Genomic DNA, 25,959 nt, shown 5'->3' with positions numbered 1-25,959 from the left:
CCCAAAACCCAGTAGATAGAGTTAATCTCTGTTTGTGTTTGCGAGCTCTAATCCACAGAGCTGCCCTGGATATTCTCCGTCAGAGTCGCGGGATTATCAGAGACAGCGGAGGAGAGCGTGAAGTGAATCGGAGTGAGACTAAAACCACACCTGAACCTCCCTCAGACCCCGACGCCGGAGCAGGGAAAGGTTTAAAAGATCAGGCGCCAGTCGATAAACAGGAAACTCATTTAACTTGGACTCGGTGACTCACGGGCCCGACTCGGAAACGAAACGGCGAAACTGAGAAAACGCCGAGGACGACACTTTATTACGAGGGCTTAGGCTGCCAAACGCGGAGGCACAAAAGCTAAAATGGCTCCAAACATCATTAACAGGGAGAAAACAAATGTGGATGACTTTGTATCAGCTTTATCTCGATTGATGTTGTTTTTCTTTATGTATTTCACAAAGTACTGCACTCTCGCCCAGGCCCGGCTCAGGACAGGACCGTCTGGAACTTCACTAAATAATAAAGTAATAATAAAGGTCCAGATCTAAACAAAAAAGGTTGTAGCAAGGTATTGAAGATTATCCATACATATTTGTTTACATACATTTCAAAATAAAGGTCTAGATCTAAAAAATAAAGGTTGTAGTAAGGTATTGAAGATAATCCATACATATTTGTTTACATACATTTCAAAATAAATGTCCAGATCCAAAAAATAAAGGTTGTAGTAAGGTATTGAAGATAATCCATACATGTTTGTTTACATACATTTCAAAATAAATGTCCAGATAAAAAAAAAAACAGGTTGTAGTAAGGTATTGAAGATAATCCATACATGTTTGTTTACATACATTTCAAAATAAAGGTCCAGATCTAAAAAAAAAAAGGTTGTAGTAAGGTATTGAAGATTATCCATACAAATTTGTTTACATACATTTCAAAATAAAGGTCCGGACCTTAAAAGTAAAGGTTGTAGTAAGGTATTGAAGATTATCCATACATATTTGTTAACATACATTTCAAAATAAAGGTCCAGATCTAAAAAATAAAGGTTGTAGTAAGGTATTGAAGATTATCCATACATATGTGTTTACATACATTTCAAAATAAAGGCCCAGATCCCAAAAATAAAGGTTGTAGTAAGGTAATGAAGATTATCCATACATATTTGTTTACATATATTTCAAAATAAAGGTCTAGATCTAAAAAAAAAAAGGTTGTAGTAAGGTATTGAAGATTATCCATACAAATTTGTTTACATACATTTCAAAATAAAGGTCCGGACCTTAAAAGTAAAGGTTGTAGTAAGGTATTGAAGATTATCCATACATATTTGTTAACATACATTTCAAAATAAAGGTCCAGATCCAATAAATAAAGGTTGGAGTAAGGTATTGAAGATTATCCATACATATTTGTTTACATACATTTCAAAATAAAGGTCCAGATCCAAAAAATAAAGGTTGTTGTAAGGTATTGAAGATTATTCATACATATTTGTCTACACACATTTCAAAATAAAGGTCCAGATCTAAAAAAAAAGGTTGTAGTAAGGTTTTGAAGATTATCCATACATATTTGTTTACATACATTTCAAAATAAAGGTCCAGATCCAAAAAATAAAGGTTGTAATAAGGTATTGAAGATAATCCATACATATTTGTTTACATACATTTCAAAATAAAGGTCTAGATCCAAAAAATAAAGGTTGTAGTAAGGTATTGAAGATAATCCATACATATTTGTTTACATACATTTCAAAATAAATGTCCAGATCTAAAAAAAAATAAAGGTTGTAGTAAGGTATTGAAGATTATCCATATACATTTGTACATACATTTCAAAATAGAGGACCAGACCTTAAAAGTGAAGGTTATAGTAAGTTTCTAGTATAATAATTTCTAACTGGTGTAAATGTAGTGTCAGTAAAATTGAAAACCCTACGGTTTTCAAGCTATCGAAGAATATCCATAAATTGTTTTTTTTGTATGGATTTCAAAATAAAGGCTCAGACCTATTTGTAAAAAATGTAGAAGCTATTGAAGATTATCTATACATTGTCATATTTGAAATTTATATAAACATTTGTTGATATAAATTTCAAAACAAAGGTCCGGACCTTAAAAGTAAAGGTTTTTTTGTGCAAACACAGTACTAACTGTAGAAGCTATTAAAGAGTAATATCCACAAATTTTCATATATTGACATACATTTCAAAATAAAGGTGCAGATCTAAAAAAAAAAAAAAGGTTGTAAGTTGCTAGTATAATTGGTGACTGGTGTAAATTTAGTGTCACTACATTGAAAACTGTAGATGCTATTGAAGAGCAATATACATACATTGTTTTATTTTGGTATGGATTTCATAATAAAGGCTCAGACCTGAAAGTATTTGATTGTCAATCCAGGGTTTTGTAAAGCCCAATATCACAACAGGAGTTTCCTCACAGCACAATATGAAGCAATATGGAGTTAATAATGTATTGTACATGTTTTGTGCTGCAGGAGGACCCGTTCGTGATGGTGGCGGAGAACATCCTGGGGCAGCCCAAACGATACAAGGGCTTCTCCATCGACGTCCTGGACGCTCTGGCCAAGAGTCTGGGCTTCAAATACGACATATACCAGGTCTGTACTACTACTGCTACTACTACTACTGCTACTACTACTGCTACTACTACTACTGCTACTGCTACTGCTACTGCTACTACTACTGCTGCTACTGCTACTGCTACTGCTGCTACTGCTACTGCTACTGCTACTACTACTGCTGCTACTGCTACTGCTACTGCTACTACTACTGCTGCTACTGCTACTACTGCTGCTACTGCTGCTACTGCTACTACTACTACTACCAGTACTACTGCTGCTACTGCTACTGCTACTACTACTGCTACTACTGCTACTACTACTTCTGCTACTGCTACAACTGCTACTACTACTACTGCTGCTACTGCTACTGCTACTACTGCTGTTACTGCTACTGCTACTACTACTACTACTACTACTACTACTGCTGCTGCTACTACTACTACTACTTCTGCTACTGCTACTGCTACTGCTACTGCTACTGCTACTACTACTGCTGCTACTGCTACTGCTACTGCTACTACTACTGCTGCTACTGCTACTACTACTGCTGCTACTGCTACTGCTACTGCTACTGCTACTGCTACTGCTGCTACTGCTACTGCTACTGCTACTACTACTGCTGCTACTGCTACTGCTACTGCTACTACTACTGCTGCTACTGCTACTACTGCTGCTACTACTACTACTACTACTACTACTGCTGCTGCTACTACTACTACTACTTCTGCTACTGCTACTACTACTACTTCTGCTACTGCTACTGCTACTGCTACTGCTACTACTACTGCTGCTACTGCTACTGCTACTGTTACTGCTACTGCTACTGCTACTACTACTACTACTACTACTACTGCTGCTGCTACTACTACTACTACTTCTGCTACTGCTACTGCTACTGCTACTGCTACTGCTACTACTACTGCTGCTACTGCTACTGCTACTGCTGCTACTACTACTGCTACTGCTGCTACTACTACTGCTACTGCTACTGCTACTGCTACTACTACTGCTACTACTACTACTACTGCTGCTACTACTACTACTATTACTATTACTACTATTACTACTACTACTACTACCACTACTACTGCTGCTGCTGCTGCTGCTGCTGCTGCTGCTGCTGCTGCTGCTGCTACTACTACTACAACTACTACTATTACTACTTCCACTACTACTACCACACAATACTAACACTGTTTCGAGTATTGTAAACCATGTCCTCATTCATTTGTCTGTGGGGATCAGCACATATGTAACTTGTGAACCTGCTCGGGCTGAAGGGCCAGACTCCGAGGGCCCTGACTCGGTCCCCGGGCCGCACATTGGGACCTCTGTCTGTAACTCTGTGTCTGGCCCTGCTCGGGCTGAAGGGCCAGACTCCGAGGGCCCTGACTTGGTCCGCGGGCCGAACATTGGGGACCTCTGTCTGTAACTCTGTGTCTGGCCCTGCTTGGGCTGAAGGGCCAGACTCCGAGGGCCCTGACTCGGTCCGCGGGCCGCACATTGGGGACCTCTGTCTGTAACTCTGTGTCTGGCCCTGCTCGGGCTGAAGGGCCAGACTCCGAGGGCCCTGACTCGGTCCGCGGGCCGCACATTGGGGACCTCTGTCTGTAACTCTGTGTCTGTGTGAACCTGCTCTGTCTGCTCCAGGTGACGGACAGTAAATACGGCTCTCAGCTCCCGAACGGGTCCTGGAACGGCATGATCGGAGACCTCATCAACAAGGTACCACGCTTCAGTCCAGACGCAGGAACTCTTGCAACACTGAACATGATCGAATGTTGCAGCCCAGCTTTGACATTTCATATTTTCAAACTTATAATGACGTGTTTCTGTGGAAAAAACATCAATAAGCAAAGGCTGTCGGTCCGTGTCCGAATGTTCCCCCTGCACCTCACTCCACCTCACCTCACACTCACTGCAGCTCACTAAAGACAGTAATGTGGGGGCGCTATCGATAATTCAGCAGCTCCAGCTAAAGGTCAGCCGCCACTTTTCACTGCAAAGGTTTATATTTAAGTTTTTTCATCATCCAGTCGTCCCATCTCTGTCTGTTTTCCACCGACTCCTATAGAGAGAGAGAGAGAGAGAGTGTGTAATAAGTAAGGATTAAACAACTCGGAGCCGTGCATTAGACGGTTATAATGCACGGCGCGCAGTGTTGTTCCTCCTGCATTATAACGTCTAATGCGGCTCTTCGTTGTTTAATCCGCTTACACCAGGGTCCCATAAACGTAACATTTATAAGAAATGTTTTTTTCATTGACTAAACTCACTAAATCTGCCAGACTACGGGACTATTTTGTGTGGGTTATTAGCCGGTCACTGAAGGCTGGTCTCAGAGCGAGTCATTCTCCGCAGCTATTACGAGGATCTCAGTCAGGCTCAACGACACAACATCAGCACAGAATCACAACACAACAGGACTAACCCGGAAACACTTTTCCCTGGAAGTAAACACCGATATGCGGCACTCGTGGGCAGGAGTTATTTCACTTTTACGCTGTTTAACCTGAAGCTAAAGCTAGCTAGCTCAACCAGCTCAACTGTTTATGGAAACAGCTGCGGTGGAGTCGCTCACACCCCCCAACTGAAACTTTTATGTTTGACTTTACTAATCCCGACAAATATGCTTCAATGCAGGATCATGCACCAGCCAATCAGAATCCAGTATTCACCCAGACCATGGTATAAGTTACTGTAGTTGTATGTCTCTGAAGTGCTTTCTTTTAGCCGCCTTCATTGTTTGGCATGCAAACATCATCAACAAGCTAGCGTTCTTCATCGTGCCTCCCGAACTGACATCTCTGCCAGGGCCCCCTGGTATCCTTGCTACGCCACTGCTTATTGAAAAAAATGTATAAACAGTGGTGAGAGTGCTGTAAGTTGAGCCACCCTTATATTTTGAAAATAAACCATTTTTATTTTTATGTAAGATTATAGATTTAATGTTCACATGGTTTGAACTTGCCAGACAGAAAAAAAGACAAAAAAAAAAAAATTGGCTGTAAAATAACCCCACTTTTTTTTGGCCTGATACAAAAACGATCATCACAAAAAAACAAATAAATTTTGGTCAATTGTTTCTGATGTTGGTCATTTTGTTTGGTATAAAAGCAGATTAACAGTTTAAGCGGATTTCTTCTCACATAAACAGAACTATCTTGGTATTTTTCAAGAAGAAAAAAAATTGGTAAATTGAGTCTCATAAGACACAATGAATAACAAACATTTAACAGAACATTTGTGTGTTTTAGCATTTTGCATTGTTTACTGGTGACTCTGGGTCTAGTAGAGACAAGCAAATTACAGTTGGCAGGTTTTTTTAGAGACAAAATGCCATAATCTGCAGAAGAAGAATATGAAAGGAATAATATGTTTTATAATATTTATAAAATTGCCAATGGGAAACACTAAAATGTCACCCTTAAATCAATTTACCCCAAGACCTATTTCAACGTTCCGCGCTCCTGGGATGAAATGAGCCTCCAGGGTCTTTAAAAACAATCAATTTCCAATCGATTTTTAAAGATGCAAACAACTAGAAAGCATCCGAAAATGTGTGTTCGTAGTTCAATTTTGTATCTGTTTTATACTGTGTCTCATCTTACCTCACTCTGGAGGTGAGGACACCAGGTTAAAACCTTCCCTGGAGGAGACTTCTGTGTTTTTTTTAAGTGTGTTAGCCTTGAAGCTAAAGGCTATTTATCGCTATCAAATGTTAAAATGGATATAGTGCACCATAGATAAAAGTGTGGACGCAGCTTTGATCTTTATCTCATTTGTGAGATTGAGCGCCCTCTGCAGGAAGTGGGGAAACTTGCAAACATTGAAATCTGGCTAAAAGCTTACAGAAAGTAGATTTTGCGTTATATACTCCCTTGAAGTCCAGCTGATTGAAGCTAATGTTTGCCGTCCTCTGTCTCCTCGCGGACAGAAAGCGGACGTGGCGGTGTCGGCGCTGACCATCACGCCGGAGCGCGAGAGCGTGGTGGACTTCTCCAAGCGTTACCTGGACTACAGCGTGGGCATCCTGCTGAGGAAGCCGGTGGAGAGGCTGGACATGTTCTCTCTGCTGGCCCCGTTCGAGCCGTCGGTGTGGGCCTGCGTGGCCGCCTCCATCCCCGTGGTGGGCGTCCTCATCTTCCTCCTCAACCGGCTGCACGCGCTCCGCAACGCCAACTCCCAGAGCGCACCGGGGCAGAGCGGGCCGGGCAGCCTCCACAGCGCCATCTGGATCGTGTACGGCGCCTTTCTGCAGCAAGGTCAGTGTTTGCAGGGGGACGGGGTCAGGGGGAATCAGCAGGACTCTGTGTTTGAGTGGATACATGTCCAGAGCCATGTTCTCTCTCAGTCTGGTCATGTTTACAAAGACTCTTCACACTCATTTTTACTCATTAATAAAGAAAAAAATGTCTCGTTCCCTTGGCGATAAGAGGTTTCATTTGATCTGAGGCCAGACTTTAGATTTAATCTTTCAATTCAATGTTCTTTTTCTGGTGTGGACCAGCCTCAAAGGCCCACCCTTTGGTCCCTGACCCACAGTGGCACTGGCAGACACTTCTCAGCCCAGGGCCTGGTCCAGGACCTGGTCCAGGGCCTGGTCACCCAACACCTGGTTGGGCTTTTCAACTGTCGAGGCCAGGGCCAATCCGGACCGACCAAGGTGTAAATTTAGGACTGACCTCTGGCTGTGGCCAAAGCTGAACCGAGACTAATGTGAACAGACGCTGGCCTCTGATTGGCCAACGAGAGAGTGGACATCCCTTACTATTTACATGCAGGTCATATGGATTTAATATTTCACAACATCATTCTGATGTGCTTAAGGGGATTTTGCCGGTGTTAGCATTTATCCGCTGTTAGCGCAACTTTAGCTGGTGTTAGTGTAACATTAGCATGTTTCTTGCCTTCATAGTTCATATTTGAGCTGTTTCTTCCCCCTAGTATTTCCCTTGGCACCTCTGAATGATTCTATAACCCCCACCAGAAGGCAGCATTTGTCCACATTAAAGGAACAGACCACAGTTTTTCAATACTGAGATCTGTTCTTACCTGAGTTTAGACGAGATGATCCGTACCTGTCTGGTCTTTGTGTCCGTGGAGGAGCGTGGTAGCTTTCAACTTCACCCTCGTTTGGAGCTATAGGAATACATTGGGAGAGGCCAAATGCTAACAACATCTTTGGTTGTTTTGCGTGACTGAGGGCACACCCAAAGACCAGACAGGTACACATCAACTCGTCTAAGCTCAGGTAAAAACATATCTCAGTATGGTAAAACGGTGACTCTAAAACCTTTAATGATGATCTGCACAGCGGCTCATCTGTGGGGGCGCTGCCCACAACAGCTGCAGCTGTGTCGTGGAAACACAAGCGTGCACTGGGTACAGTCAATACGTGACAAGGCGAGCACTTAGACCGAGGCGTGTGCGGTAGAACCATGTTCAGAGGAAAGGTGGCTTTTGAGAACCAATGAATCCAAACTGCACGGTGGCACAGCAGTTAGCGCTTGTGCTTCACAGCTAGAAGATGCCCTTTCGACCAGATAGATAGACAGACCTTTACATTTGTTTTCACAGCTGTCACAAGCCACACATGTAAAAAACAAACAAAGAACAGTATCAACACATTAACCTCTTAACTCCCGCCTGAACCGAGAGGATCTTTTTCCTCAAGTCATTTTGGTCATTTTTGTCATTTTTTCGTCCATTTTTTATCACATTTTTGTCACATTTTTGTCATTTTTTTTGGGCCATTTTTTTGTCCAATTTTTATCACATTTCTGTCATTTTTTGTCACATTTCTGTCATTTTTTGTCACATTTCTGTCATTTTTTGTCATATTTCTGCCATTTTTTCGTCCATTTTGTATCAATTTTTTGTCACATTTTTGTAATTTTTTGTCATTTTTTGTCACATTTCTGTCATTTTTTGTCATATTTTTGTCATTTCTTCGTCCATTTTGTATCAATTTTCTGTCATTTTTTTGGCACATTTTGTCATTTTTTGTCATTTTTTTCAAATTTTTGTCATTTTTTGTCACATTTCTGTCATTTTTTGTCATATTTCTGTCATATTTCTGTCATTTTTTCGTCCATTTTGTATCAATTTTTTGTCATTTTTTTGTCACATTTTTGTAATTTTTTGTCACATTTTTGTCATTTTTTTGTCATTTTTTGTCAATTTCTTGTGATATTTTTGTGACATTTTTGCCACTTTTTCATCAATTTTTCATCACTTTTTTCTCAATGTTTTCTCACTTTTTTGTCACATTTCCATCATAGTTTTCGTATCAGTTTTGTTGCAATTTTCTCACCTTCTTTCCAGAAGCTTTTGGACTGGGGTAAAGCCAAACTGGAGAAAATGTGCCCGGTTCAGGTGGGAGTTAGGGGGTTAACACATTTTTAAGTCCAAGGTGCTTAAACTGATTTACCCTGTTGGTGTGTTCAGGTGGAGACGGGGTGATCGGCTCCGTGGCTCTGAGGATCGTGATGGGCAGCTGGTGGCTCTTCACGCTGATCGTCTGCTCCTCGTACACCGCCAACCTGGCCGCGTACCTCACCGTGTCCCGCATGGACCACCACATCCGGTAAGAGCCCGCCCACACCTGCGACACGGTCCAGCTCTCGGCAGGTTTTCACCGTGCAGGGGGTACCTGGAATTGCCTCAGATCAAAAAGAGGTGAAACTGAGTAGAATTTCAATATTACTTTCAAAGAAAAGTTAGGTTTAATGACTTTTAGAGCTATATTTTGAACAAAACACTCTAAACACTGAATAATCGATGTCGTTGCTCACTTTGTCGGCAGGATCTTCGAGTTAAGGGTACTCGAAGTATAAATGAATTCTTCAAGGATAAAGACGAACCACTGGTTTAAAGAACTGACTGAGCCTGATCACTGACAGCCGAGAGAATCAAAGACTCTAAGAACTGTTTTGAATCAATACTTACGTTCATCGCTTCTCAAGCTTTTAGCAAGTTCCGTGTCATGTTTTTAACCGCGCTGGTTTCTGTGCAGCACAAATAAACGTTAAAGCCTAAATCTAGACTGGCAGGTTGAGCTCTGTGGAGGCTCATGACCGGGGCATCCTGCCTTAACCATGTGTGTTTTCTCCAGTTCAGCTGTACCCAAATCTAAAAGGCTACAGCCTATGGGCCAGTGTAACACCTCATTTGAAAGCTAAGACCTACAAAACTCATCTAAACTGATCTTTTTCCATGCACAAATATGGCTTTTATGACAGAGTGGCATTATGAAAAGAAAACCATAAGAAGTCCCGTTTGTTGTTTGCCAGAAGCCTCCATGCAGCTCTAATAGTTGTCACATTCCCGCGGTTTTGCGATACACCAAACATTGGCGTCAGAAGCGTTTCAAAGGTGGGGGGGACACATTTGAACAGGGGAGGGGGGCTCTCCAAGCACCTGAGCCGCTGTTTTCCTGTTCTTATTATGAGAGGACGCTCATGTTTGCTGATCATTTATTCAGCTTCAGCCTCTTCACTCCGACCATCGCAAACAAACATCTCTGCGCTTGTATCTTTATATTTCCCACAAATGCAGAGCAAATTGAGTGAAAGGAGAAAGGAAGCAAACATTTACCTGACAAATGTAATGTTCTGATATTATTTGGCTAAGTTAGAGTCCAGACAGCAGGTTTAACTCGCGTGTTGACCGGGTGAACACTCGTGCCAGCCCGGTGCAGTTTCCCCAAACTCAGGCTACATCAGCTTCATCACCCGCTTGGTAAACACATCCCAAACTGAAGTTCCTTACCTTTAAGTTACTGGTCAGGCCCTTTGTACTGATGAAGAAGGGGAACACGTCCACCTGCCGAGGACCGTGAAGAGTCCTGCTCCTCCAGGATAATCCGACGCACGAGTGTCCTTGTGCTTTGGTTTGGTCAGATCTGCCAGTCTGTCCAACGATGATGTGTGACTGCTGCACCTCTCCTGCTCAGGGCGGCTGCTTTTTCATTTTATTTTCACCTCTGGCTGGTCTTTTTTTGAGACACTTGTTCGGGATTGTTATTAGTTCCTTTTCTGGTTAAATTTCGTATACTTAGGCATTTTTTATTAATTTTGTGGCCGGGTCTTAGTAGGTTTGCAGTGATGCCAGACTCTTTCCACTCCCGGATGGTGGATTTAACTGAACTTTGAGAGATGTTTTTCTAACCTAACCCAACTTTATACTTCTTAATAACTTTATCTGGTGAGTTCTTGGGCTTCATGATGCTTCTGCTCCACAATAGTCTCTTCACAGACCTCTGAGACCATCACAGAGCAGCTGTGTTTGAACTGACACTAGATTACACACAGGGAGACTTTGTTTAGTCATTGGGTCAACATGTGATCATTCAGAAATCATCAGGAAACTCCAGTTGGTTACGCTAAAAGTCAGGAGATCAGGAGAACGACGGAGAGCGACGGTTTCTATGAGGAATGCTTGGACAATGACTGTGTTGGGTCACTTCTGGGCTCCTTGGTTATGTTTGGCCTAAGAAGATCGTCATAATTGTATATATGATTGTGTTTATATCGGCCCTGCTCTGACCTGGGCCTTGTGGAGTTAATTCTTACAGAAGTAGCAGAAGATTCCAAGGACAAAGACACAAATCCCGTTGGACTTACTTAGTGTTCGTCTTCAGGCTCAGACCTGTCTGTTCAAACCCTCCGAGACGCTGTTGTTTTAAAGGCTACACAAATAAAACTGACCCGACTCTTTTGTTTTCCTAAAGATCTGCGCGAAAACAAAGCGTTTAAGTCGATAATGGGGCCCCCTCCACCTGCCGCCGCTCCAGCACACACGCCCGAGGAGCGCCGTAAACACGTCGGCCAGGAAAACACGTCGGCCAGGAAAACACTCATATTTTTTCCAGTTGTTTTGCCGAAGACGGTCTCGCGGCGCTGAGGACTGACCCGCTGGCTTCTCCCAGACATTCTTCACATCATTAGCCCGGTCTCTTCCTTTCAATGTGACAGGAACCAAAACAAAACAACGGGCTGGTTCGAGAGGCTGAGAGTTAAACGTGAGGTTTTCTCATGTGCAAAAACACCGTAGCCACAGTCAAGTGTTATTTAGACGGGCTTTCTGCAGGCCGTTAAAACAAAATATGGTCGTTTTTAAAGTGCTTAAGGTTTAGTAAGCATGACTATGATAGATGATGGAGGACACCTCATCGTTTTATTTCAGTGAAGCAGCAATTCACTGAAGAAACGTTAGTGATTCAAAGGATCTGTATCCTGCTCTTTTAACCATCCCACAGTAAAGTACAGGCATTTATATGATATATCGCAGTGGTTCTCAACCTGGGGGTCACAGACAAATTTTGTAGCATGTGTTTGCTATTTTACCAGAGTGCAGTTATTTGATCAAAGTTTGATGGAAATTTATTTCAGCCATTTGTGTTTTTCTTTGTTTTTTAAGATTTTGTAGGCTAATGTTCCTATTTCTCACGGTGTGACCCGGGCGGGGGGTCACTAACCCCTTTACCTGCTATAACGGGGGTCACGGCTCCAAAAGGTTGAGAACCACTGATATATCGTACCACTACCACTATGGAGTACTATTTTTTGAGAGAAATTGTGAGGTGTTTTGCAAACCGGGACGCTTCGATTCAGTTAACTCCGCCCCCTCTCTCCGAGCTAATCCGCCCATGCAACATTAGCAGTAAAAGAAATATAAATATCACAGCAAAAAGTGCAGTTACTTCACAATGCAGTTATAAGGAGTTGACATCTGCAACACAGCTTCATAAATGGCTAACACACACGCTAGCACACACGCTAACACACATGCTAACACACAGGCTAACACACACACACACACACACACACACACACACGCTAGCACTCACGCTAACACACACGCTAACACACACGCTAACACGGGTTTTGATTGACTCACCGCTCTGTCCTGGCCGCTCCATCACATTATGGGACTCGCGTTTGTTATAAAAGTGAATCCACTTTGATTCAGGCGAAGGTTCAAACATCCATCAGAGACAGTCACAGAAAAACAATATTTTGGTAAAAGTCGCCGAATCCCGGAGAGAAATTCCAGCTTCTGGCGAGTGGCCTCTTCTTTAGGAAGGTTGATTAAAGTCCTGTAGCTCTTTTCTCCGTGACATTATCGTAAGAAAAAAAACAACTCTTTATTTATTTCTTACAACAGAAAGATCAGGCTGTAAGGCGTTACATTACAGACGTCAGGCTCTTCCGGTTTGACGTAGAAAACGTCAGAATGTCACAACTCTTTTTTTCCAGGAGAGGGCGGAGCAGGTTCAGTAACTCTCCGTTGAGTTCCAGAAACATTGATGGTTGTTTTTAAAGAGGGGGTATTATGCTTTTTTCAGTCCCATAGCACCAGTCTATATCACACTACAATGATGGGCAAACCTTCTGTTGGTCTGTAAATACAGTAAATTAGAATAACTGCCTTGTATAAAATGTCTCTCTCAAAATGGCTGTAGTGAATGTCTTGAAATAGGCCTCTGTCTCTTTAAGAACCTCTGAGCCTTTAGACACGCCCCCTCCACACGCTGTCTGTGGCATCAGTGGGGAGGGGGTTCTGCTGAGGAGCAGTGGTTGGTTACTCGGCTGGTGACGAAAGCTCGGAGGCGTCTCCAGGAGGTGGGGGCGTTCCTAGGAGGACTCAGGCAAACCTATCCCTAAAATGGCCGCCGTCAGAGTTTTTACAGATTACTCAAAAATACGTGAATGTGCCAAGGCAACACTTCAGGCATGTTTTTAATGAGGGAATGACAGAATAACATGAGGTAAAGCTTGAAAAGGTCCATTTTGCATAAGACCCCCCCCTTTAAGAGTTTATTTTCTTGCATAGTTGCCGGTCTGCGAGGACCCGGAAGACGAAATGGTGACGTCACATTTAAAAAACGTATACAGACGCCATCTTTGAAATCACCCATATATGGTCATGTTCGAAGCAGCCAGAGGAAAAACAAATAAGTGAAAAAAATGGACTTTCTCTGATTAAGAAATGCTGAATTATGAATATATTTGGCCGTTAAATAAAGATACAGAGACATGGAGAGGTTCAACAGCCCATAAATACTTCAAAAACAGACAATGCTAACCAGGAAGCTACGTTAGCAACGGCGGCTAAAAAGAATGAAAACTTTTAACTTTATTGATTTCTGTGCGGCTCGATCGTCCCTGGAACTACAGCATTGTAACCACCAAAAGGCAGATTTTTACATTTGGTTTGTGGCTAATATCTCGATCAGAGTTTCAAGGCTTTTCTCTTTCAGCCCCGATGAACGAAGGTCTCGTGAAGGTCGTGGCAACGTTCAAAAACATGCGATGGTGTTGGTGAAATGAAAGGACCTGCAGTCAAAGGATTAATACGGCGATTCTGGCGATTTTGTCCCTGACAAAGACGATAAGGCCAAACATTTTTTTAGATTTTTCTGTTTGGAGCTTCACAAACCTGCCACATTCATTTAAGGCAAGACACGGCAGGTGAAAGTATGGATTTTTCACGCAGTGGTTGAAGTGGAGATTTTTATCTATTTTCCTCCCTTTACATCTTAGTTTTCATGTCAGATATAAAAAGGACAAAACTCACCCGCATGATGTTTATTTTATGATGTTTTGTCTGCGAGGTGGCCCCGTGATGACGATTTCACCCAAATATGGTGTTTTTCCTCCTACGAGACGCTGGAGCGGAAAAGTCGGAGAACGGGCCGAGCATGAGCACTCGCTACAAAACTTCAGGGCTGGTTTTCTCTGAATGAGAGAAGCCGCACTCGGGCAGAGCCTGAGCCCTTATAGAAGCTCCCACAGACTCCACACTTTCCAGTCTGAGACCTGACAATATTTTGAAGGATTTTTAAGAAGGATTTTTTAATATCTAATTCCTAGCCTGATTTATTCAACTTTGAAACAAAAAAAAACAGGCGGAATTTGAGTTTTTACAGATTTTTTCACTGATGATTAGTTTATTGAAAAACTAAACAAAATATCCCAAATCCCCTCTGAAAAAATCTTAGTTACTAATATGTCAATAAAATAAAACCATGAAATGTAATCTGGCTCAATTCATTATTTTGATTTTGTTGCCCAAAAAATAGGCAATTTTGGCAATTTTAATGCAAAAAAAAAAATGCAATACATTTTTTTCTCATTTTTATATATGTGATGTTCAGCAAAAGTTTCAAATTGACATCTCTACATTTATGTTTTTCCCCTATTCACCTGCAGTGTCTCGCCTTAACGACTTTTTCATCTTTTGGAAAATTGTCTCTTAGTTCGTCTGTGCTGAGAGAGAAGATGCTGGACTTTGGGACAGGTTATATTAACATGTTTGTGCATTAAAATGGCATTGGAAAGTATTAAATTTGACCTGTTGTGACTTGTTGTGACCCCGGTGTGGGAGCTCCCAGCCCTCAGGCCGGGTGTAGGCTGGGTCTGGAGCCGCTTTGGTCTCGCTTTAGTCCCGGTTTGCTCCGGAGCAGAGGAGCAGGTGCTCACAGGGGCGGATCTAACTGGGATAATTCCATTTGCGCCGGAATCCCCATCTGAGACCCGTCACCTTCAAACTCCGGCCGCACAAACGAGAGAACACGAGCTGGAGAAACGCACAAAACGAGCCTCGAGAAATACGTGACGGAAATTATTCTGCTGAGTTTTTCAATTAGACAAGAGTGATTAAGTTTTCTCCTAATTAGATTTTCATTCCACTATTTAACAACACTTCAAAGCTCGGGCTGCGAGGTTTATCGATACCGAATCACAATCGAGGTTCTGACTTCTGCAAAAACCAAACTTCTTTCTTTTGTCTCTTGTATTTGAGTGATAAGATTTACCAATCCGAATCATCGCCTCTGATCTCAAGTTCAGCTGCAACTATTAAAGGTCTGTCGGATTCTAAATCAGATTCTAAAGTGCTCTGTGACTTACCACGTGGCTGTCCCCCAGAGATGCCCTAAATGTCGGGGAAACTCTCCAGACGAGGGCGCTGTCCACATAAACGTTGGTGAAAATGAGCCACCAGTGTTTGCTTTGTTTATGAAAATGGTAAAAATGGTAAAATAGTCTGGATTAAAGAACAAGAACTCGCTTTCTCAAATTGTTAAATGGTCTAGTAAGCTGATAGGACACACTCTAGGGATGGGCGATACCACATTTTTTGGAATCGATACGATACCGATACTTTTGGGGTCTTTTTTGTCGATACCGATACCGATACTGGTCATTTCATATGAGTGAATGTATTTCAATCAATATACATTTCCAAAACTGGTTATTTATATAATTAAAATTATATTAATTTAACTGGTTAATAAAACAATGTTAATGTGAAGTTAAATACATAAACAACATTTAAAATTAATACTTGAATGACAAACAGAACCTAAACCAGAATGATCAGCCTGGCTCAGTTCAATCCTTTGCTGTTGTGACTGTTTTGGCTCAAGACAAAGAAATAAATCATCCTTTTGAGTTGATAATTGCTGCCCCGCCTTCTTTTTACATATGCAAATTAGTATCGATACTTTTTGCCCAATATCGATACTTAGAAAGTAGCCGTTTGGTATCGATATATCAATACTTTGGCATCGATCCGCCCATCCCTAGGGATGGGCACCGTTAAACGGTTCCTACTTGGAACCGACCGAAAAGCTCCGGTGGGAGGCGGTATCGAAAAATTTTAATTCTTTCGGTGCCAACTTTCGGTTCTTTTTTTCTCCAGACGTCAATATGTGACCCTCAGTGAGTCTCAAACAAGCTACATGAACGTGTGCGCAGATACTGACCCGCTTCAGCGCAAATGGAGCGAAGCAAAGATATATTTTATAGATGTAACTTATAGCGAAGCAAAACTTGCTAAACTTTTGTAATAGAGATGACAGAGCCGCGGTCTGCGTCAGGACTGAGCCAGGACGTAGACTACACTGGTTGTAAAACCCAGAGCTAAACAAAACCAGTTATAAACCAGGACTAAACCAGGACTGAATAAGAAACTTGAGCTTTTAGTCAAATTGAAAAGCAAAAAAGAGCAGTGACAAGAAAGACGTGTTTACCTTTAGCGACAGACCCACGGAGGCTGAGCTTACGTGCTCTTGTTTACAACTTTACAGCAGCTGCAGCGACAGGAATATCCAAGATGGTTTGTTGAAAGTGAGCGCTCACTCTGTATTAGACATTGTTGGTCCAGTTTTGGTAAATTGTTAGTGGCAGAGTGAGCGCTCACACCATGCAAGGATCTTTGAGTGTGAAGTTGCTTTCGCTTCGTCGAACAGCGCAGTGTGTTTAGAAAAGTTTAGCTGAAAGAAAACCATGTCCTGATGTAGATCTGTCCTGTCTCTGCAGCTTAAGAGGTAATAACGTCCTTTCTTTCTCTTTATTACTGCTTAAGTGGAAATTGTGCTCAAAACACGAAGTCACAGGCGACGCTGCTGCTCCTGTGTAGCTTCTGCTGTGCCGTTTTAGGATTTTTTCCTGAACTATACTTTTTTATACACGTCATTTTTATTGAATTAAAATAACATTGATATCGAAAAAAGTACCGTTAAGGCACCGGAACCGAAAAGCAGGTATCGTTAAAGTACTTTGTATCGAAAAAAAACGAACGGTACCCATCCCTACCCATCCCTAACATACACAGTCTGTCTACGTGCAGCAGCTCCTGCACTCATGGCCATCGCTGAGGATGAGTCACATCCTTTGAACAAAGAGTTTGTATTTCTTCATCTGGACAAAGGTTCTCAGTTCCAACATGGGAAACGAAGCGGTTTGAAAATAGCTTTGTTCCCAGTGCAGTGTCAGGGCTGAATAGTCACTAAATGTTCTATACTGGCTATGATCTAACCTCTCTCATAATAATAATTCAAATAATGATCATTTTAGATGATTTTACATTGTGTTGTTTTATGTGCATTTTGTCTGACTGTTGCAATGGCTGCTCTCAACTGCAAAGCAATTCTACCTACGGGTATAAAGAAAGTTGCCTACCTTAAACCAAATGTTTTTGAAAGCAGTTTATTGTGTTTTGTTCTAATGAGGGGATTTTGAGCAAGAATATGATGTTTGACTAAAGTCTAGAAGTATCTTCCTTCAAGTATTTGGCGTGATATCGGCCCCTAAAGAGGTGAAAGTACAGAAATGTACATTTAGTCATTCCAATCAAGAATGTGGTATTCTCTACTTGCACGTGACCCATAATGCTTTGCATCTTGGGGGGGGGGGGGGGGGGACAATGATGAAAAACAACTTTTGCTGTTCTCGGAATTACTCGGAATCCGAAACTACAAAAATCAACTTTTCAAAATCAACTGATAAAAAGGTAGAGATTTTTTTTTTAAGCTTTGGTTTTGTGTAATTTAGTCACATTTTTTTTAAGTATTTGGAAGATTATTATTGCGCTCTTCGATGACAGTCGTTTCTTCTTCTACAGCTGAAGCTCAGATCTGTATGTGGCGTCATAGTCAGGCTCACTCTGTATGGTGTTGCCATAGCGATGACCAGAAGTCCCCAATTTACTCAGATGGAAAAACAGTAAAATTGCAAACACAGAAAAGTTTCCATGGAAAACATGACACTGGCTACTTGCACTGTTAAATACCATAATGCATTGGGCCTTGGCTGAACCCACAGACGTATAGGTGACCCCCCCTGTCTCTGTCGTGTCCCAGGACGTTCCAGGACCTGTCCCGTCAGATGGAGCTGGACTACGGGACGGTGCGAGACTCGGCCGTCTACGACTATTTCCGGAACAAAGGCACGAACCCCCTGGAGCAGGACTCGGCCTTCGCGGAGCTGTGGAGGACCATCAGCCGCAACGAGGGCCGGGACTTCAGCGTGTCCAGCCCGTCCGAGGGGATCCGCAAGGTAACCTTTGACCTCTAGTAATGATAACAACACAACTCATGTCCAGCTCAGGCGGCCATGTTGGGTTTGTCCTAATCAACTCAACCAGACTCGACTTGCTGTATTTTGGAGATTTTTCTTTCATTAACCTCTGTCTGTGTAACACCTCATTTGAAAGCTAAGAACCACAAAACTGATCTTTTTCCTCGCGTTGTTGCTGTGTTGTGTCACCTTTTTTATGTTTTGTTTTTTTTTTGTCACTTTTTTTTTTGTCACATTTTTGTTGAATTTTTATCATTTTTTGGTTGATTTTTTGTTGAATTTGTGTCACATTTTTGTTGATTTTTTTGTCACATTTTTGTTGAATTTTTGTCACATTTTTGTTGAATTTTTGTCACATTTTTGTTGAATTTGTGTCACATTTTTGTTGATTTTTTTGTCACATTTTTGTTGAATTTTTGTTGAATTTTTGTTGAATTTTTGTTACATTTTTGTTGAATTTTTGTCACATTTTTGTTGAATTTTTGTCACATTTTTGTTGAATTTTGTTGAATTTTTGTTGAATTTTTGTCACATTTTTGTCACATTTTTGTTGAATTTTTGTCACATTTTTGTTGAATTTTTGTCACATTTTTGTCACATTTTTGTTGAATTTTTGTCACATTTTTGTCACATTTTTGTCACATTTTTGTCACATTTTTGTCACATTTTTGTCACATTTTTGTCACATTTTTGTTGAATTTTTGTTGAATTTTTGTTGAATTTTTGTTGAATTTTTGTTGAATTTTTGTTGAATTTGTGTCACATTTTTGTCACATTTTTGTCACATTTTTGTCACATTTTTGTTGAATTTTGTCACATTTTTGTTGAATTTTTGTCACATTTTTGTTGAATTTTTGTCACATTTTTGTTGAATTTTTGTCACATTTTTGTTGAATTTTTGTCATTTTTTTTGCAAATTTTTTGTTATTTTTTGGTCAAATTTTTATCACATTTTTGTTATTTTTTAATCAATTTTTTGTTACTTTTTTGTCATTTTTTGTCACATTTTGTCACATTTTTTGTCATATTTTCATCAATTTTTTGTTACTTTTTTGTCACATTTCCATCATTGTTTTCGTCTCAGTTTTGTTGCTATTTTCACAGCTTTTTTCCAGAAGCTTTTGGATTGGGGTAAAGCCAAACTGGAGAAAAAGTGCTCGGTTCAGGTGGGAGTTAAGGGGTTAGTCAGGCCTGTGTTTTGATGCGGGTACAGTCGGTGTGCGAGCAGACGGGAGCAGACGGGCGCCTCAGCATAAATGGCGGCGTCTCATTATGAGCCTGTTATTGTTGTGAGGGGGAGCGCGTAGGGACGGAGCCGATGCTAATGCGCCGTAATGGCCGCCTCGGGAGCGCGATGCTAATTGGTCCTGGGCTTCTGTGATCTACGAGCGCAATCATCACCGCGCAGACAAGATGGCCGCCGCGCCGCTCCATCAACGGCGCCAAATCTCACACGGCAGGAAGGTTTTCGCTTTATTTAGGACCCCGTAGTATTCATGACTTTGTAGGTTCTCAATGTTTTATTCTTGCTCTAGTGATGCATTTAAGCTCAGTGTTTACAGCAGGTTCATCCTGACTTTAGGGCTGGGACATATTGAAAAGAATTAGTATTTTTAAAATATATATAGATAAAAAATGAGTATCTCGCGACCTTTTTTTACCAACCTCCCTGTTTTTCCAATTTATCCCCCCATTTTTATTTTTTTTACAATTTCCCCCCATTTTTTTCCTTTTCCCTCCATTTTTTTTTCTTCAGATTTTGCCCCATTTTCTGTTTTACATTTTACCCCCCCCACTCACCCACTCACTCTCTCATTCCTACAGCAATGAAGTGTCTTGCCCAAGGACACAACGACAGTGTGCATTTGCGGGAGCTGGGATTCAAACCCATGACCTTCCGATCACGAAACGACCCGCACCAACTTTTCCCAATTTTCCCCCTTGACCCCGACTATTTCCCACAATTTTCTCCCCCAAAATTCTTCAATATTTCTCCCCCCCGGCCCCCCATTTTTTCCACTTCTTTCCCTCCCCCGAATGTTTTCCATATTATGCCTTTTTTTTTCTTTTTCACAATGTTCTCCATTTTTCCCTCTTGTTCCCTTAACCATTTCCCATATTTTTTTTCTCCTCCACCCCCCCCCCCCCCATCTTAGTAATGTTGATGCTTTAAAGGGAGTTTAAAAATGTTAAAATTATACCACATGTTCCTCCATGTCCTAATGTGTAGAATGAGCTCAGACCTGTTCACCACAACTGCCTCTAAAATCCTGCACTGTCACTCAGAAAGGTGTTACTTTGGGTCTGAAGTGCCGTCATGCACGAGCTTAATATAGAACCTGCAGTTACATGTATGACCTGAGGTGGCAGTAGTGGCAGTAGTAGTAGCCCCTTTAAAGGTCTGAACACCTTTTAAAGTAATACTTACCGACTTATGTTCATGTACAAAGCTTCTCCTGCTGCAGTGGAACCAACTCAATTATAAATGCTGTTTGTATTTGTTGACGTCTCATGAACGCGCCTTGTTGAGACGACTGTCAGTCACATGACTCTGTTGTTTTCAGGCGAAGAAGACGCCGTACGCGTTCCTGTGGGACATGGCGGTGTTGGAATACGCCGCTCTCACCGACGACGACTGCTCCGTGACCGTGTCCGGAGGCAGCGCCAGCTCCAAAGGCTACGGCATCGCCCTGCAGCACGGCAGCCCCTACAGAGACCTGTTCAGCCAGAGGTACGGCGGCAGTGATCATGATATAAGGTTATAGGGCCAGATCTTGTGACTGGTGCAGTCCGTGCGCAACTCTAGACACAACGTGGAACACGTGCGATCTTGCATGTGGCGCAGGTTTTGCGCTCAAGGCTGCGCCGCTAGGGAGAGGGCGTTATTTAAGAAAAAGAGGCGACTGAGGCTGGCTCATTACAAGCAGCACTCGGAGCCGCTCTTCTGTGGAAACCTTCACATTATGTTCCTCTTTACATCACGCTGCCTCGTCTTCCTTAGAATCGACGCCAAATTGAAAACAAAAGCGAAATTGCCTTGAAAAATCTGTTTGAGCGTCGGTTACGCACGGGTTTACTTTGATACAGTAGATCAACACACACCCCTAACACCAAAACAACAACAGTTTTCCATAAATAAACCACACACGCCTCAAGTGCCACAACACCAGGTCTGATCTGAGTTTTAAGGAGACATTTCCATCGTGTGTCAGTCTTTACCTCCTGATGATGCTCCTTGTGGAGCCACAGCTCAGTCCAAAAGAAAGAAGCACATTTCACAGGGAGCAGAGCAACTTTTTTTTCTTTTCAAATTCAGCCGCTCCAAGAATCCTGCAGCTGTAGCGCAAATGTTCCAACACGCTACAGTTTTCTTGCAACTGCTGCATAACTCTGTAACTCCTCCACAGCCGATATGACAGTTTCTGATCAGTTCAATCCTGTGCATTTCATAACTTTGCGCATTCGAACGGTGTCCAGCGCGAGGCCTCTCTGTCCCGCCCGCTGATCAGTGAGTGGCTGCAGCAGCGGAGGGACACTTTTATTTATTTAATCTTTATTAAACATTGCGCTGCATCAGCATGTTACGCGTGTACAAGAGAACCCCCCCTCGCAAACCACCGCCTTCCGCAGGTCTGGGGAAAGCATGGGGAGGGGGCGGCACCACAACATCGCAATGTGAGTCTGTCCCCCCTCCTGTCCTGCCCACTTTTTGCGCCAGGTCTGACACTGCAGATTACAAGGAGCGCCCCCGTCTGCGCAGTCGTCTGCTCTACAGCCTGCGCCATGAACCACAACATCTGGCCCCTTATGTTACCTGTTATCTGCCATCTTAGGGTTAAAGGTTATTTATATCCAAATCTCAAAGCGTATTGACCTGTTCGCCAGTGTAATCCCCCATTTGAAGCCAAGACCTTGATCTGTGTGAGTCAAACTCAACATCACATTTGCTGTTCCCAACCCTTTAGTCATATCCCCCTGATCAGAGTGGACGACACATAACAGGTTTAAATGAGACTAAAACAAAAGTAAACTAGTTCATGAGATTTAAACAAAAATCTCCAGATAATTGTAAAAGAAGGAACTAAAAACGTGAACTTCAGTGACACAGTTTGAATGAAGAAACTTTATTTATATCGTACCTTTCACAGATAAAACCACAAATTAAAACAACCATAAGCCGTAGTCCACTCCGCTCTTCTGAGGTGTCTTCAGCTGCTTTTAAAACAAACAGAGGAAGGTCATTGTTTGATTGTTTTATTGTTTGTTTTATTAGGATCCCCATTAGCTGCCCTGGGTCCTTCAAAAGACGACAATTACATACTTTACAATATAAAATACATTTGCACAGCATGCGTTAAAGTGTCACATGGTCATCTGCAGCAGTTCTCCTGAAGGCGTGTTTCTAAATGTGTATTTATTTACTTCTCTGCGTGTTCTGACTGAGCCATGTGGACTCAGAGGATTAGTTTTGGGATGAGGAAGGTTTAAATCACCACCCAGTGCCCGTGTAGCAGCATATGTGCGGCTGCTTTCTACAAACACAAGCTGCTCAGAAAAGAACTGTGGCTGTTTTTTTAAATATTGAATTCCACATTAGTAAAATTAGTCTCAGTTTAATCTGTTGTAAACTGTGAGCCAAGTCACTGGTCCTGTAGGAACTGAAGGACTGTCCTGCTGCTTGTTTTGTGCCCATTCCACAGTTCAGAGTCTCCTCTGGTTTTAAAGCAGGTCTCTGGGACAGTGAGGAGGTTCTGGCCCGAGGACCTAAGGGGGCCACCGGAGGATAGGGGCGCAGCAGCTCAGACACACACACCACCGCTCAAAAGTTTGGGGTCACTTAAACTGTCCCCATTTTGGTAACACTTTACATTACGGGCCGGTAAGTCCTTGGTACTTACAGAGGTCATTCTAGAAACCTATTGTGGTACTTACGGTGGTACTTATGGTGGTACTTACAGTGGTAAATACTAGTAAAAATAGTGGTTCTTCTAGGTACTTATTGTGGTACTTACAGTGGTAAATACTAGTAATAATAGTGGTTCTTCTAGGTACTTATTGTGGTACTTACAGTGGTAAATACTAGTAATAATAGTGGTTCTTCTAGGTACTTATTGTGGTACTTACAGTGGAAATTCTAGGTACTTATGGTGGTCCTTACAGTGGTAAATACTAGTAAAAATAGTAGTACTTATAGGTACTTCTTGTGGTACTTACAGTGGTGCTAATGGTGGTACTTACAATGGAAATTCTAGGTACTTATTGTGGTACTTACAGTGGTGCTTTTGGTGGTACTTACAGTGGTAAATAATAGTGGTACTTATACTAGGTACTTATTGTGGTACTTACAGTGGTAAATACTAGTAATAATAGTGGTTCTTCTAGGTACTTATTGTGGTACTTACAGTGGTAAATACTAGTAATAATAGTGGTTCTTCTAGGTACTTATTGTGGTACTTACAGTGGTGCTTATGGTGGTACTTACAGTGGTAATTCTAGGTACTTCTTGTGGTACTTAAAAGATACTACTGTGAGAATTACCAGGTATGTACTTCTAGAAACAGTGGTAACTCTTAGTAATGAAGGTTGTACTTCTTGTTTTCACTAATGCTGTTTAATGTTGCTTTATAGTCACACAATCCTAGAAATTACTCCTGTTTGTAGAAGTACTACATTTACTACCTATGAATTGCTGCTGTAGTATCCTTGAATTACCAATAAGTACCATAGATGTATCACTGTAACTACTAGAAGCTATCACTGAAAGTACCAAAGTAAATAGAAGTACAACCTTCATTACTAAGAGTTACCACTGTATCTCTTAGTAACGAGAGATACAGGGGTAACTCTGTGTCTTCCTAACCCTAACCCTAATTGCTAGTAGTTACCACTTTTAGTACCACAATAAGAACCTAGAATTACCACTGTAAATGCTAGTACTTACCACTGTAAGTACCACGGACTTACCGGCCCGCAATGTAAAGTGTTGCCCTTATTTTATAAAGAAAAGCAAAAGCATTCATGAGGAAAACATTAAATGAATCAAAAATACAGTCTAGACATTGTTAATGTGGTGAATGCCTGTTCTAGCTGGAAAACGGGTGATTTTTAATGGAAAACCTCCACATCTAATGGTACAGTGTGTCAGCTCGACGTGTTAAAGGGTTATTGATGATTAGAAAACCCTCATGCAATTATGCAGCTGAAAACTGTCGCCTCTTCAGATGAAGGAATAATGTTCTTCTGTCATTTGAACTCACTTTGTTGTCACGAACAAAGGCAAAAGACACATTTGAAACAGTCTGGGCGATATGGACCAAAAGTCACATCCCGATATATTCAGGTTCAATATCGATATACGATATATATCCCGATATTTTTTCCGCAAAGTGAGAGCTGTGAAATGAATTGTTGAGTCAAAGTCACAGCCAAATACCAGTAGTTTTAATATTTAATATTGCAATTTTATTTGGATTCGTTTTTTACCCAATTTACTGTAAATAACTTTTAAGTTGCATAGAACTAAACTAAAGCCTAAACTGACACAATGAAATAAGAGTTATTAAACTATTACTTACTTTTTAGCCCATAATAATCATATGAAATATAATTCAAAATAGTCTACATTCCCATTTACATAATTTACAATAAGCTTATATGCAAATTGTTCATTTCTTTTGTGCAAATAGCCCATATATATTTATATATTTGCTCTTGATTTAATTGTGTTTTAATCAGTGGTTTTGAGAAAACGTCTTTATCCAAAACATTTCCAAACATAATCATCCTAAACTAAGCCCCAAACGACTCTTTACTCAAGCAGCACAGGCTCACCTTCATTATTATTATCATTATTTATTGAAACAGGGACAATGCACAGAACCATTAGTCTTTACAAGAGGAGATGGTTTGTACCAGATTTAGCTCAGCAGATGTTTTCCATCTGCAGTCCCTGGACAGGTGTGGACATAAAGCATTACAATTACAATCTATAAATCCAATCTACAATAAAATCACTGCATAAAATACGTTCTTTGCTTTTCCTAAAAGTGTACACAAAAAAAACTACACAATCTCTATAGTTTACAGTACATTCATTAAAGCTGACACGACTGATGATCTAAAATGTACATTTTCACATTTCGAGTAAAACTATTAAAATCCACAGACAGTTTCAGACGGTCTGGAAGTTCGTTGTTTAATGGAGCGAAACGAGGAGGCTCATCTTGCAAAGGCCGACGATCAGTTTTTAATTGCAGTGGATCGAGTGGCTCTTGTATTTTGCTCAGAACAAAGTCTGACAAAGTTCTTCAGTGGTGGTGGAGCTGCGTTATTGGTGATTTTGAATATAGTTCTTCGAGTTCTTATAGTTCATCTCTGTGGAGGCCCAGCTGTGTGAATCCAGATGTGAGGTCGATCGGTGCATCAGAGCTCAGAGCGTGCAGCAGCGAAGGAATGGAGTGATGCGGCTAACGCAATGCTAACGGGGGGAAAGTCCTTATCGATCTA

The 25,959-nt window shown here is 41.5% G+C and overlaps 1 protein-coding gene across 1 annotated transcript in view; it reads left to right on the top strand.

Annotated features, from left to right (window-relative positions):
- LOC306978542 (glutamate receptor ionotropic, delta-1-like) overlaps positions 1–25,959 on the top strand; it is a 712,475-nt gene that overhangs the window by 640,413 nt on the left and 46,103 nt on the right. Inside the window, exons 9-14 of the mRNA XM_079577146.1 lie at positions 2,498–2,620; positions 4,235–4,309; positions 6,522–6,849; positions 9,035–9,173; positions 18,237–18,432; positions 21,018–21,184. Coding sequence (XP_079433272.1) covers positions 2,498–2,620; positions 4,235–4,309; positions 6,522–6,849; positions 9,035–9,173; positions 18,237–18,432; positions 21,018–21,184 — 1,028 coding nt within the window. The remainder of the gene's footprint in view (positions 1–2,497; positions 2,621–4,234; positions 4,310–6,521; positions 6,850–9,034; positions 9,174–18,236; positions 18,433–21,017; positions 21,185–25,959) is intronic.

The sequence above is a fragment of the Gobius niger genome (genome assembly GCF_951799975.1).
Source record: "Gobius niger genome assembly, chromosome: 19".
NCBI classification, from domain to species: Eukaryota; Metazoa; Chordata; class Actinopteri; order Gobiiformes; family Gobiidae; genus Gobius; species Gobius niger.
This window is presented reverse-complemented; position numbering and strand designations above follow the sequence as displayed.